General features: G+C 40.7%; 1 protein-coding gene across 5 annotated transcripts in view; it reads right to left on the minus strand.

Annotated features, from left to right (window-relative positions):
• Nucleotides 1-15,159, minus strand: part of CADM1 (cell adhesion molecule 1) — a 295,797-nt gene that overhangs the window by 135,982 nt on the left and 144,656 nt on the right. The window contains exon 1 of one of the 5 annotated variants that reach the window (XM_050921830.1): nucleotides 12,952-13,078. The exons of 3 other annotated variants lie outside the window; for them this stretch is intronic. In XM_050921830.1, the coding sequence (XP_050777787.1) occupies nucleotides 12,952-13,063 (112 nt within the window). In that variant the 5' untranslated portion in view covers nucleotides 13,064-13,078. Of the gene's footprint in view, nucleotides 1-12,951; nucleotides 13,079-15,159 lie in introns of those variants that run through there. One more of the 5 variants, XM_050921827.1, reaches the window with a different exon arrangement.

Here is a 15,159-nt window from a genome sequence, read left to right on the forward strand (position 1 = left end):
AGAATGTTTCTTAGTCTGACTCTCAACACCACAGGCCTGCTGCCAACTCTCACAGCCTGATATCACAGACAACACATGCCAAATGAAGAGAATGGCATATATCTGTCAGTCTGTGAGACAGCAGCTATTCCTGGAATGGATTTACATGAACAGTTTCCTGCACACCGCTTGAAATCTTCCTATTGTACAAAAAACTTAAGTCACTTGAATCCTGTCGGGTCAGACTAGTTCAGAATACTAATAGTAAGCAGACATCATAAGGGCACCTGTCGGATGTATTTAAAAAAGCTATCGGAGACACTTAGCTCATGTCTCGTCTCTTTCCAGAGTTAATTAACTCATTACATGAATCTGACGAAGTGGGTATTCACCCACGAAAGCTTATGCTCCAATACATCTGTTAGTGTATAAGATGCCACAGGACTCTGTCACTTTTAACTCTTATGCTCTTTCAAAAAATATTTTCTCTCTCTAACTTTTCAAGCAATTCAGAGCAATTGCAAGGTTCAAGGAATGCTGCTGATCAGATACCAAATAAAAAATTAACGAGTTGCCCTTCCGTGCTTAGGTGTTTTGCACCTTGTTAGCACAGACTGTAGTCCCAATTCAGCAAGTTTTCCCACTGAAGTCACTGGAGCAACTCACATGCTTAAACTTATATGCAGTGTTGGAGCCATGTTGGTCCCAAGATGAGACAAGGTGGGTGAGGTAATATTCTTTTCACCTCATTCACCTTCGCATGCTTGAAGTTAGGCATATGCTTAGGCACCCTTGCTGAGTCAGGGCCTATACTCTTATCTGCTTACAGAGAAAATTTCCCTCAAGGCTGAAAGCAAAGTTAATCTCAAAAAGTCCATGTGTTTACTTTTTACATTCTATATAACAGCTAGGTTTGACAGATACCAAAGATGTGCATTCTTTAAAACACAATAAATGGCAGCTGCTCGTGCTGTAAAAGTAATGATGCCTAAATGAGCAAAAAGGAGGCTCAGTGCATAAATATATATTAAGTCTCTATTAACAGTTTTAAAATTTTGTTTAGAAAGTAGAAACAGCTCATGGAGGGTCTGTCCACCTAAGACATAAGGTGTTTCAGTAATTCAGTATTCTATACCCACCATTTTGCAGTTTGACCTATTTTTCTTGAGTGTGGACTGCATTATAGCACCTTATTGAGCAGAAGCAAGTGTGAGATGGCCTTAGAAGTCACCATCAATACAGTAATCAGTCTTTCTGATAGAGGTGATACAGAGCACTGACACGTGAGCCACTATTTTCCCCCTTAAAACGTTTTTTTCTCATTGATATGAAGATGGAAACAGAATCCTCTCCCTTGAATTTGAAACGTTTTAACAAAGATAGAGAGAAATATATTTGGTTTCACATTTCAACATTTACAAAGTGTGTTCAAGGAATCTAAATCAGCCAAACGGGAAACATGTTTTAGAGTAATCTTTCTATAAAAGCAGTCAAAATTCCCTTCTGATTGAAAACTGCTATTTCAGATTAGCTACTTTAAGTGTGTATTATACAGGCAAATGTAACAGTTTTCACTTTATCCAGCCAAAATTAGGCTATAAATAGGGAAACTGAAACACGGCAATTGATCTAAAAGGAAAAATATCTGAGCTGCTCTCATACTGAGTGCATGTTTCTAAAAATGAGTTCCCGCAAGTAAAGATTTTTTTCCCCAGGATTTTGAAAATAATTGCAAGCTTTAACAACAGTATCCTACACACCTACACCATGTTTTCCAAACAGGTGTAGAAATGAGACCCCTTGGATTATTTGCTATTTGCTAGTTTTTCTATTGGGGATTTGATCAAGCTATTTTAAAAACAAATTATTTTCTTTACATCTGGTATTTAGGGTAATTGCTTGGAATAAGTTTTAAGTATTCAGATATTTTGAAAGTTTGCAGTATAAAACAACATGGGGTTTGCAATATAAATTTAAGATTGCAAGATAGCAAGTCCTTGCAGACTGTAAACTTATTTTTGGTGGCCTAGGAATCCCAGACACCCATCAACAGACTTTCCCCTAAATCAAGGCTACCCACACTCTTCTAAAAGGTACAATTCAAAATACTAGAAGATAAACGTGCAAATATGCAATGCCCTCACCTAGGCCTAAAAGTATGCTAAAAACAAAACAAAACAAAACCGCACTCTTACACAGTAGCTCAGGTATCCTCAACAAGAACGTAGATGGAAGCTCTTATCTGGCCAATGAGCCAGTTTGCAATGAATAGTATACATTGTAGGAGACAGTTTGGCATTTTTATCCTTGGCCATCTCAAATAACACAATTTACACAAACTAGACTAACCATATAGAAATTACAATTGCAACCGGGATTAACCAGAACATATCAAATGAAGTTCTTCTATCATCCTGAAAAAGCACACAAACATGCTACTTAGTTCATCCCTGGTCAGGCTAGGAGGATTTACTTCAAACACTTGGGGGTCTCAAGTGCTGTAAAGTGTGTGATAAAAAGTCTTGTGATTAGATACTTCTCTTCCAGTCTCCCTTGCATTCCACCCTCTCTCTCTCTTCAGTTCCAAAAACCAATTTGTAAACTAACATACCGTTTAAGTTGTTTAACTGCACTTCTTGGCAATGGGATACCTAAAAATCAAGGAAGACCAAGTTGGCCAACATAAGCACTCACGCTAACCTCATCTCACACATTTCCACCCGTTTATCACAATACCCAAGTATACTCAGACATCTTAGCTTCCCAGCACACTCACTTAATGCACTCATCCAATTTATCAAAATGACACAGACAAAAGCCTATCTCTGACCTCAGCAAGACAGACAATTGGATAAGCATACACTTAATTTGTGCGTGGGTAAGTAGAGATCAAAGTTTAGTGGAATTATAAAAAATGGCATGGGTGCATAATGAGCAGAATCAAAGGCGAGTTTGTTGTGATGCTGCAGGGTCTCTTCAAGGCCAAGAGATAAGGACTTTGCAGCGCTACTACACTGGCAAGTGCCCCTTGGAATGAACTTCCTGTGGTTTGTGAGTAGGAAACCCTGCTCCAACAGATTTGAGGAAGCCAGGATTGAGGATGAGCTGCTGGGTTTCAGAAGTGGTATGAGGAGGAGAGGGTGGAGATGATGAATGGGCGCCTGGATGAATGGGGGATATGATCACATGCAGAGGGAGCAGAACCAGACAGGCACACACTACTGTCCTCACTGCCCACATCTCCTATCTATGCTCCCTGGCCCCTCATCAGCCGCTATGCCTCCCCTCTTCTCCGACCACTGACACATTCCAGCAAGGCACTTACTAAGCCTAAGGAACTCACTCCCAACGTGGCCCCCTTTGGCAAGCCACTGGGAAGTTCATTAGAGGGTGCAACTGCTTGAACAATGGACCTGATGACCCCCATCCCTAGGTACCCTGCCTTCTTACTGTCAATGAAAGGGGCAACGCCAATTTTTCAGACACACGGAATTTGCTGCTCGACTCCAAAAGCAGCTGCTCAGTTTTGACGACTCTCCTGTGGTTCACCAAAAAGTGGAGAGGGAGAACATGTTGCAACAGACCCTAGGAAGTCTCAGAAGCAGGATCATGGTACTCAGGCTGTACACGTGTTAGAGAAGCTGGGCTGGTCGGGGCGTGGAGCGGGATGGGAGCAAGACAATTTGCTCAGGTGGGGAGATAGCAATGGCTGCAGGCAGGATCCAGAGCATCAGGCAGGATAGGAGAGCTGGTAAGTAAGGGAAATGTCTGCAAATGGAAGCAGCTGGCTCATCTGATCAGTTTCACTGGTTTTCCCTAGCAGAACTAACTTTAGCTTCGGACAAATCAGGAGGAAAATTTTCTGATAAAGTTTAAAATTTGGAAAAATAATATGGTCTGTGGGACATTTCCTTTCCTACTGATGGAGGAAGTGGAAGTATTTTCTCTGTTAAAGCTGGATTTTGGGATCCTAAAAGTGTAACCTTAAAAAAACCCAAGAGAGGTGCATGACAATGGTCTTTGAATGAGCCTCTCAGAATTCCACAGCAGTGCTATCACATGCATTAAACAATATCCTGCACACCAGCAGCTGAATACAACAATATAAGGCCCTACGCCATCTGTTCATTGGAAGGGGAAAATTCTCTTTTGAACAGAGATTCCTGGATGATAGAGAAGAAATTCATCAACTTAGCATGCAAGTAGAAACAGATTGTCCTGTTGGCAAAGCCTGCTTGTACAGATGAATTCAGGGTTGCTGGAACTAAGCAGAATCATAAGAAAACAAAAAGGATGAACAATGACATAAGACATATTGTCTTGAGAGGGATTGCCTCTGCTGGTGGTCACATCCAGCTAGCAGTGTTAAGTGAATACATTCAGAGATCTTAGAGTAATCACCTAATACATCTCAGATCCAGGGCTCTCAGTGAAGTAGCTACTATTGTGGTGTGAGAGGCTGTGAACAGCTCTTTACAGAGATCTCCCTTATAAGATTATGAAGTGCAGGAAGTGATCCATCTGGTAACAGATGGGCCAGGTAGGTACGCCTCTTTGCTGCCTCACACAACAATGACTTTTAACATTTCTGTTTCATTGATTTGGAAGGGGGTGCTTAGTTTTACTTACAATTTCAGTAATATAATGAATGAAATAAGCAGTAAAATAAATACAGTGTGTCAGATATACAAAGAAAACAGACAGCTGAGGAACCATCCATACCATTATAATAAATGACATTTTTTAGTCTGCATCCTGCTTGGTCCAGCTCTTCTCAAATATTACAGCTGTCAACCTAGAAAAGACAGTGAGTGTGTTTTTCCTTCATGCTTTTACTCTTAATCTACTGTGTTTCCACAATAAGCATTTCATTTGGCAACCATTGGCTCTGACCCTGCAAGCAGTTGTGTGTGGTCAATGGGATCTGCCTGCATGGAGTTCATTACAGGATCAAGGCCATAGCGATAAAATACATTGTATTGATGGAAATTATGGAATTTACTTCTAAATAAATCTCTCGCTTCGCTTAAGTTCAGTAATTCAGGACAATGCCTTAATGGGCTTTTGGTGTACGCAGATCTCAAATTAAAACAAGATGATTCAAGTCATTTTTTATTTTCTAGAGTGTGTAGCAATAGATCAATGTCTGACTGCAGTGAATAATCTGTGCTAAGATTTGGGATGATATTTCTAGGGGAGGAGGGGCAGCGTTTTATTTTAAATTAATTTGGACTGAAGATCCTGGCTCTAAAACCTAGAGACAGCTTGTCCTTAAAGGCAGCTAAAAGGGAGGGCTGTTCTTCTTTTTTTTTTTTTTTTTTTTTTTTTAAGAGGAGAGTGAATACAGTATATTAAATGATCAAAACAAAGAACAAAGGGCCAAGTTAAACGGATGCCACCAGTTTATTGTTTTACAGTTCCATATAAACCAAACTTTAAAATCTTGGTTCTGTCTGAAAATATTGTGCTTATTGTAACTACATGAAAAACAAAATGACTACCACTGTCCTGCTTTACAAGTTTACTTACTTTCTGCATCTGACAGCACTATGTATAGTTGGGTTTACTATTCCTCTTTATAGCCAGTGTCTAACTTGCTGAAGACCCTTATACATCAGCAGGGGAGTGTGCTTGTGCACCCCCTGAACATTATGTATCCATACACACTAGTTTAAAAAGCTCCCTTTACACCAGTGGCTCTCTCAAACTTTTTTACTGGTGACCCCTTTCAAATAGCAAGCCTCTGAGTGCTACCCCCTCTTACAAATTAACACTATTTTTTATATATTTAACACCATTATAAATGCCAGAGGCAAGAGGGATTTGGGATGGAGGTTGACAGCTCACGACCCCCATGTAAAATAACCTTGCGAGCCCTTGAGGGGTCCTGAACCCCAGTTTGAGAACCCCCTGCTTTACACAGCAGGCATTAAGACTGCATTTTTTTTAAACTTAATTAGTTTTGGTTTTTTAAATTAGTGAACAGTGCTTCTAAATCCTGCTAGACCAGTTGAAGTTACTGTGCATAAATGGCTGATATGGTATGGGTTACGGGGACTTTTTAAAAGCATGTGATGCTTAGCTACCGGAAAATTTAATCCTGAGAATGTCAATAGCTGACAGAGGGACCCATAAAATGTTCTATGCCCTTCTCAATCCCAGTTAGAAATGGTGATCAAGTATCCACAATATAAAGCATATATGGGTTACAGAAGGAACCATCCACTAGCTGTAAGAGACAGCAAATGATGAATAAAATTGAATTTTTGTTGCTGGAACCAAAGCCAAACTAAGTGAAAATGCTCTACGGAGAATGCAGGGGTTGCAGATTGCTTTTTGTCCTCGCCTGCCTGCAGCAAACAACTACCCTGCAAGCTTAGACTGGTAGGCCTACAGAACAAATAATTAGAGTTGTAAATTTCCTCCGTATACAAGCCAAAACTCTCTACTCCAGCAAGAGAATGCAATGGTAACTGTATAAGACTAGTGTGAAATCCCTATTTACCCCACCCGTCTTTTCAGTACACTGAAAAGTGTGCTGCTTTTGTAAAATTACTCTGTAAGAAGCTGCATTACAAAGGCTTTCATTAGGGATGCGAGAGATAAAACCTTTCGTTTCCACAGGACAGTGACCAAATCTACTTGAATATTAAGTACAAATTGCCTGGTTAGAATAATAAATGCAGGATTGAGGGTATAAATGTCAGACATGCACAACATATATTCCTTTGTGATCCAAGCCTCAGATTTAACAAAGGGGGGGGCATTAGGAGGCACAGGGCGGGGAGGGGGGTGCAGAGAGGAGAGAGGATCCTTGTCTGCCTACAGATAAACTTAAGTAAATAATGTTTGCTATGAACTCTAGATGAAGAATGACAGTTAAATTTTATAATCATCTTCACAGCTTCAGGACTTACATTATATTTTCTCAGGCTCATGACCCAAGGGTTGCCATAGCAACTAGGCAATCCTACCTTATCTGACTCTTACATTTACATTCCTTATGGCTGCTTCCCTTTATGAATTAAATCCATCATGGCCTTCTATTCTCAACGTAAAAAATTCTTTGGATTATCTTGCAGAAACAAGGATCAAATGCTTTGATTGAAACACACTATGCTAAAGCTAATTGAATGGTGGTTTTCATGACGGGAAGATATGACCGTGGCACAAATAAAATGACTCATCCGATTTTGTAGTTACTCACTTTTTGCGCGCACACACACACGAAAACTTAATACGATGCAAATGTGAATCTTGTAGTACGCTCTAGTTAATGGAAGCCAATTTAAAACTGGGCACTGATGGACTCAGGCTATGTCTACACTACTAGCTAGGGATGCGATTCCCCAGCTCACGAACGCATATTGCACTAGCTCCAGGAGAGCGGGCCCAAATATAAATAATAGTGTAGCCATGGTAGCGCTGGTTGCAGCAACGGAGGTACTCAGCATGGATCACCTGTGCCTCCACGACCACTACTACAGCTACATTGCTATTTATATTCACACTAGCTCAAGGAGTATGTGTACATGAGCAGGGAAATCATACCCTATCTCAGTGTAGACATAATCCCAGTGTGGCTGACAAACATTCCAACTGGACAGGAATCCAGTGTAACTGCACAGGTGAAGACAAATGAGGGAAGGGCTGTAAATTCACTAAATAACCACTGTGACAGTGCAGCTCTTTCAAGCCTTTGCAATTTTCCCTTTTACCTCAAAATCTTCCTCCAAGGGATGAGTCAGTTGCAACGCATGCTGAGCTCAGGAAGCTGCATCCCAGTTCATCAGACAGGATCTGGCCAGAGGCAGGGACCCTTGATATCTAAGTATAACACTGCGAAAGCTGTTGCTCAGAGGGAGAGGAGAGAGTAAGTAGCCCCATTTTTCCTCCCTATGTGTATTTAATCAAAGTAATCTCATTTTTGCCCTTAAGAATTCCTATTCATTTGTGCTCTTACTAGCCTTAATCCTTTGGAGCTTTGGTTGTGTCTCATTTTGGTCTCCGCTTCTTATGTTCACATTCTGATGCTCATGGCTTGGAGAGTCATAGCATAAGGAGATGAAGGAGAAATAGAACCTTGGGCAACCACAATGGAACTGGGGTTCTTTTACGTTCAATTGAAGTAACTGTAGAAATGGAAAAACTTTCATATGGAATTAGCATCTCTATTTCAAGTTATTGGATGAGCAAAGTTGCCCTCTCCAAAGGTTCATTAGACTAGGGAGCTGAGTGAGCCAGCATTTGATTTCTGCACGAACCAATCTAGAGTCCTTTGACCAAATCAGATTTAAATTAGAAAATATTTTGCTGAAGCAGGCTTGTCTTGGCCAATCAGCATGTTGCACTGTTACTGATGCACAACTGGTGATTTACCTAGTTATCTATTTCCTATACTCTAGTTGGTTATAGTCATACAATTATTTTGGACATCAGATGTCTATTTCAAGCATAAAAAATGTTCACTCCTGTAATTTCATTAACTGGCAGCCATTATTAGCCAGTCCAGACTGAGAGCTCTGCATTAGGTGGTTGAAGTATACCAGTAAAAGTATACCAGTGTTTGTACTCCAACTGGCAATCATAATTTGTCTATTTAGTATAGAACTCAAGAGGTTCTAGGACCTGACTTAATCCAGTAGCTAAAGATGCTCCTCTCATTTACAGAGAATATTAGGCCCAATTTAGCGCCGATATCAACAGGTCCAAACCCTCAAAAGCCAATGCAATTGTGACAACCTACTTCAGGGCTGAATTTGGGGCATTTTCTAGAATATGTAAGCTCGAAAGACAATCATCTCTTACTAAAGAATACATAAATTCCATTACCAAGAAAATTGGTTTGGCTGGCCTGACTGTAGAACCAGGTAACATTTAAAGTCCCGTGGCCAAGATTTTCATTAACAGGTGACTTGATTTTCAAAAGTACTGCATACCCAACATTTTCCTCTGATCTCAGTGGGAGCTGCTGGGTGCACATTACTTTTGAAAATCAGGCCATTTATTCAGGTGCCTAATTTTAGGTCTTTATTTTAGGGAAAAAACCCTATAGGCCTGGTTTCCTAACGGTTTAAAGACTCATGCTTACATTTTTGGCCAGGTGAAAGGCATGAAGAAGGAGGAACAGTTAAGTGTTTCAATCAGAACAGCAGCAACAATGTTCATCTCCTCACTTATAATCCCTTAAATCCATGAACATTTTCTGCAAGAGTCTTTCATTAACAGGATTTTGCTATAGTGTAACGAAATTCATATAGCCAAGTCTATAGTTACAGACCTACAGGCAATGTAAGAGTTTAATTTGGGTAATGCACTTTTTATTCATTACTGTTCCACCATGAGAAGCTGATCTCTAACTTGTGGAGCGCGTGCTTCTCTTTTTTAAATGAGAAGTATTTAAGTTGTCCATCAATACCCCACACAGCGAAGTAGCTATGATCGATTTATGCAGTGAGAGAGAGAGTAATGCACAGCTAGAATGTCAAGGAAACTTAACATCATGCTGTTGCATTAAAAAAGATCTAAACAGTATATATTAAGCAAAACAATCAAAAATTCATACGAAAGACATTTTAAATCCTTTCTATTTCCACTGATTAAATCTGGCTTCTTCTATTTGCAGATGAGTAGTCTTCATTCTGTTATCACATCTCTTCTTGTACATACTACACATATCTCCATTTCATTGCAAATAGTTCCTGAACATCTTGTCTGGGCAGCTTTAAGTCAGAAGTATGTACATTTCTGCTTTATCTCTTGCCTGCATATTGCTTATTGGGAGGACAATGAAAATGTGCATCCTAGTCATCCGTTAGCTCTCGCTATCCCCTGGGGAAATGCAGGCTGAAATCAGGACTGATTGCTCAACAGCACCAGATACCTTACCATACTTTATGAAGTTTGGATTTAGAATAGTAACCGTTTCCATCAGTACTGCTTAAGAGGTAGTTTCTACTTTTTGAATTACTCCATTTCCTTTGAAATGAGTCAACAAGGATAGCACATACACAATGAAACCTTTAATAATGTAGACGGAAAAGACCACCTCTTGGGACTATACTCTGCTCTTGGATGTTTGCATCTGAAGATAGACTTTGATCCTTGTATTGTTTCCTCTTTTCAATAAAATAAATGATGCCGTATCCTATATACTGTATCTTATTTCCCTTGTTTCCATGAAACATTTATTCAGCACTTTGCCTCTCCCTCTTTTGGCATTTAGTGATTATTTCATACAGCACTACATCCAGCTGTGAAGTATTTTCTTGCTGAAAGACCACAGATTTAAGCAACAGGACAAGATGCTACAATGCTTTTGTACGCAAGAACTTTCACCCTATTAAAAAGCAGGAGGCATTTCATTTTGGAAAGATAACTGGGTTGCTCAGCTTCCAGAGAAAGGTTTGCAAGTCAAATATAGAGTCAAGAATCTATGTGCACTATTGGGATTCTGAGTAGCAGCCGTGTTAGTCTGTATCCGCAAAAAGAACAGGAGTACTTGTGGTACCTTAGAGACTAACAAATTTATTTCAGCATGAGCTTTCGTGAGCTACAGCTCACTTCTTCGGATGCACAGAATGGAACACACAGATTCTATTGGGATTCTAACCATCAACAGAATTAGAGCATATTATGTAACATGATGCAAGTTAGTCCACTGGCTGAAGAATGTGCTGGGGCGGGGGAGGAAGGGACACCAAGTTTCATTCTAGGAGCAACTCCACAAAGCTTTCTCCAACATCAAGATATTAGCAATGCTGAAAAGTTAATCAGTTGTGTGCAATATATACCTTCTGCAACATACTGAGAATTTTCTAGGCCACCTTGAACTGAAACTATTTACCGTTAGGAGTTGTATTAAAAGCCCTTTGCAAAAAAAATACTAATTCAATATTCAATAATTTAAGTCAATATTCTTGTTTCCCCTTTTATCCTTTCAGCCAATACAAACTAATATGAATGGTAATGACGTGTCACCCATGCCCTCTTAAATACACTCTTTATTCTGATGTCCTAATACAGTCAAAGCTGTGTTATCCAGCACTTTATCAACCAGAAAGCTTTAGAAACCAGCATTTCTGATATCCATTAAAAGTCTGGGTGGCACAGGGCAGGCAGGCTCCCTACCTGGCTCCACATGGCTCTCCAGAAGCAGTGACATGTCCCTGCTTCTCATAGGTGAAGGAATGGACACAGGGGCTCCATAGCTCCCACTGGCCAGGAATTACGGACAATGGGAGCTGTGGGAGCGGTGCCTGCGGCCAGAGGCTGCACAGAGGGCCACCTGGCCGCACCTCTACCTAGGAGCAGCAGGGACATGTTACCTCTTGCAAGGAGCCCCCGATGTGAGCGCCGCTCGGATACGGTGCCCCAAAAACCTTCTCCAGCCCCCTGACCTGAGTCCCCTCCTGCACCCAAACTCCCTCCCAGAGCCTGTGCCCTGCCCCCACCTCTAGCTCTGAGCCCCCTCCCAGACACAAACTCTCCCCACTTCCCGCCTCGTTCCCCTAGTATGCCAGATAAAGCTTTTACTGTATTTATTCTCACCTCCAAACAGATTACTGAAGTTGAATGAAAAAAGTTTATTGTGGGTAAAGGAAAACATTAACTGTCAAACCCTATTATCTCATCAAGCCAGACAAACAGAAGCAGATTTAATACACAGTTTTAAGACATGTGAATTTTTCAGAAGTACCTAAGAGAGTAAAGATCCAACTCCCATATTCTCATGAATTTTCAATTAAATCGGACACCGAATCGCCTTAGGAGCTATTACAAGTCCCACCCACAGACTGCAATTTATAAATGATTTGCATTTTTCTAAAGCACCTTCCCTATGAGGCTCTCAAAAGATTTACAAGTTTTAGCGAATCTCACAATATTCTCATTCTATGATTATCACCAAACTCCTTTCTTCTTTAAGATGCATGAGAAGGAAACAAGCATAAAATTTAATTAAATGAAATAACAAGCTCATATAGAAACTCTATGGAATAGCTACGAGCAGAACCTAGATCTCCCAAGTCCCTCTCCCCATGTGTCATCCACAAGATCACATTTCTACCAAGACATTCTGACCCAGTACTTTGTTATTTCAGCAGCAGCAGCCACCAGTTGTTAAGCAAAAGAGGAAGAAAACTGAAGCACAGAAAGTTGGATTTGTAGTTGGCTCAGTAGTTTAGTGTACAGACGCCCCAGGTTACACAAATCCGACTTACGCAAATCTGCATTTACAGAAAAAGTTCCATAAGCTAGAAAGAGGAGGGTGGGGGTTTTTTGGGGAGGACAGGGGGGCGCATAATGGTCGGGTATACATTTTGATTTATGCAAAATTCGAGTTACGCAAGGCGTTCTGGAACAGAAGGCTTGTGTAAGTCAGGGAGCATCTGTACTGATATCCCACACCTGGAAATTTGGGTTCAACTTTTGAGTTCAACCCAAAACATCATCAATCAGGTGGTCTCAAGCCTGCTTCTGGTAGTTATTTACAGACAGCTTCCCTACTGTGCCAAATTATGTCAATTTGTTTGTGCTGTGGCAGAGACTGGAGATAAACAGGGAGCTGGAACAAATGGGAAATGGTGCATTTTCACAACTGTATGGAGCAACCTTACACATCACTTTCCTTTTCTACTCCTAGTTAGGACTGGGACTATAAAGTAACTTTATGAGCCTTTTTAAAACAAATGCACAGATTCTATACCAAACATAGGAAGTTCTGCAACTTTCACAGAATCTTAGCACTGACAACCGCCCCTAAATTTTGAATACAAGGTTCACTAATTGTTGCATTTAAAAAAAAAAATACCAAAAACTTTTAAGTGTAAAAGTCAGAAGGACAAATTAAAAAATGTACATAAGGGTCACTTGTTCTTAGCATAAAAGGCCACAACAGCACACAAGAAACTGCACTGCTAGTTAATGAGGACAGAGTTCAGGTTGAGCAGGCCCACAGTCGAGTCTACTTACCAGTATATGCCATCAGAGTCTCCAGAAAAAGAAAGCAAGGGATCTTTTCACTGCGTGGTTGTATAAGTTCATCGCCATTTAGCATTTGACTTGCAACTTTAGCTTCTTTCATGGGACATGGTGAAATCGAAGAAACCACTCTAGACAAGTACACAGGCCACTTTTACCACACCCAACTGAAGGCCGAGATGGTTATTTAAGCAAATTTACAAAGTCTGCACATTTATTTCCTGCAAAACAAAATGGAGGGGGCATTTTGCACCACGTGCAGCGGATGCCAGAATACAGCTTTCCACACCTTGCTATGAAATGGGCCACCAAGTCCATCAAGCGCATCTCTAGGGTGCTTTTATAGCAGAAGACCTTTAGAGGATTTGTAGTGACCTAGCACAGGGGTGTTTTTCAAGAGTACTAACTAGAAAAGGGACTCTCCCTATCTGTGGAAATGTATTACATAAATTCTTCTGTGTCAAAGAGTATGATTTCCTTTTTTTCTTCAACTCACTGGAGTTGATACTGGGAAACTTAACAGATCAAATCAGAGAGGGTGTCCCACTCTACACATTCTTACTTCTGACAATTCTTCATTGTTTTGCAGAAAGGTGACTTTCTCTGGAGTATGAGGGGGATGGGATGTCTGCTAGGGTTAACCTGAGTTGGATTCAAACAAACCCTGGTACATGCAGAACTATGCCATGGGCCTGGAGCAATTCCCAGTCACCCTTCTGTCCCCCTTTCTAAAAGCCTTCCTGCCAGCCCTTTTGGTTCGCTGGACAACACGTCTAACCCAGCAGACTACCCTGGCATCCTGTCCCTCAAAGGAAGGTGATATGCTGCTCCTTGCATATTCTGTAGGTGTGCTAGATTGCTACTGGCACAGGATTAAGTGGTGCACAAAACAGCTGAATCAGGCCATTGATAAATTCAACCTTCTATTGCATCCAATTCAGCCTGCCATCTGCGTCCTGTTAATAGTTGTTTATGAGGGGAGGGAGGGTGCATTGATTCACTGCTCACATCAGTTCCTTTCAATATAACTTTCCACTGGTTCCAACTTGCAATTTACGCTGTAGGTAAGGAAGTGGAAGTGACACAAGGTGTCTTTTCAGTGCATGCAGTGGCTGCAGTTTTGATGCAAGGTTCCTAGCCACATAGCTCCTACCCTCACAAGTGTCCCAGTGCATGTGTTCAGTATGAGCAGGAAACCATCCTGGTTTCTTGTCCCTTTCCCTCTCCTTCCCGCTCTTGGAGGGTGAAAGTTCAAGTTAGCATGTTGCAAGAAAAATCTTAGCTAAAACAGACAGGTCAGGCTCCCTGATGAAAACCATACAAGGGCATACGTAGATACCCAAGCTGGAAGGGTTAACTTCTGGCAGAAGGATATAACATGCAATTTCCTTTTCAGCTGAGAAATAATATTTAACTGTGTTTTTAACATGGCAATTTGCAATGTAAAAATTTTAAACATGCACTTTTATTTCTAGGTCAGAGGCCTCAGTCAGGATTACATGTCCTGAACTGTGGGCAAAACAGAGAGGAAGAAATGGTTCCTGCCCCAAAGAGCTTACAGTTAAAGCTGACAATCATACAAAAAGGCAGAGAAGAGGACTACAATAAGTATTTTTTTAAATGTACACATCAGCTTATTGCATTATCCTTACAGTCCGATTATAAAGAAGGAGCATTTTACTTTGGACAGCTCAAACAGAACCTTCCCTCCCATGAGCAAAATACACAAAAACTAGACAACAGATGAACACTCATCAGTTTGACACTTCTTCTGTCCATCCCCGCCACCCCCTTTAAGCGCAGCCTAACCAGCAGTTCCATATTCTGACTCTCAACACAACAACGCTCATGTTTTGATTGCTGGAAGACAGACTGCTATAAAAATGTACAATTGAAATGCATTAATCCATTAATAGCAGCCTCAGTACAGCTGGAACAATAGGAATGTCAGCTTATCAGAATGCGTCATGAACACAAAGTCCTACCCAGAGTATCAGTTTTTACAGTTAATACTTATCCTGGACTTACGTTAAGATAGATATTTCGCTAAGGCAGAAAATTAAACAATCAAATTGCATTTCAAGCAACTTACAGGGACATCAACAGCTTTAAAGAAAAGTCCCATTTCTCCCACAAAATATTTTTTTACTTCTGTTAAAAACCTCACCACATAGGATTCAGGTAACAAAGACAGGAACA

The sequence above is a fragment of the Gopherus flavomarginatus genome, chromosome 13 (genome assembly GCF_025201925.1).
Source record: "Gopherus flavomarginatus isolate rGopFla2 chromosome 13, rGopFla2.mat.asm, whole genome shotgun sequence".
NCBI lineage: Eukaryota > Metazoa > Chordata > Testudines > Testudinidae > Gopherus > Gopherus flavomarginatus.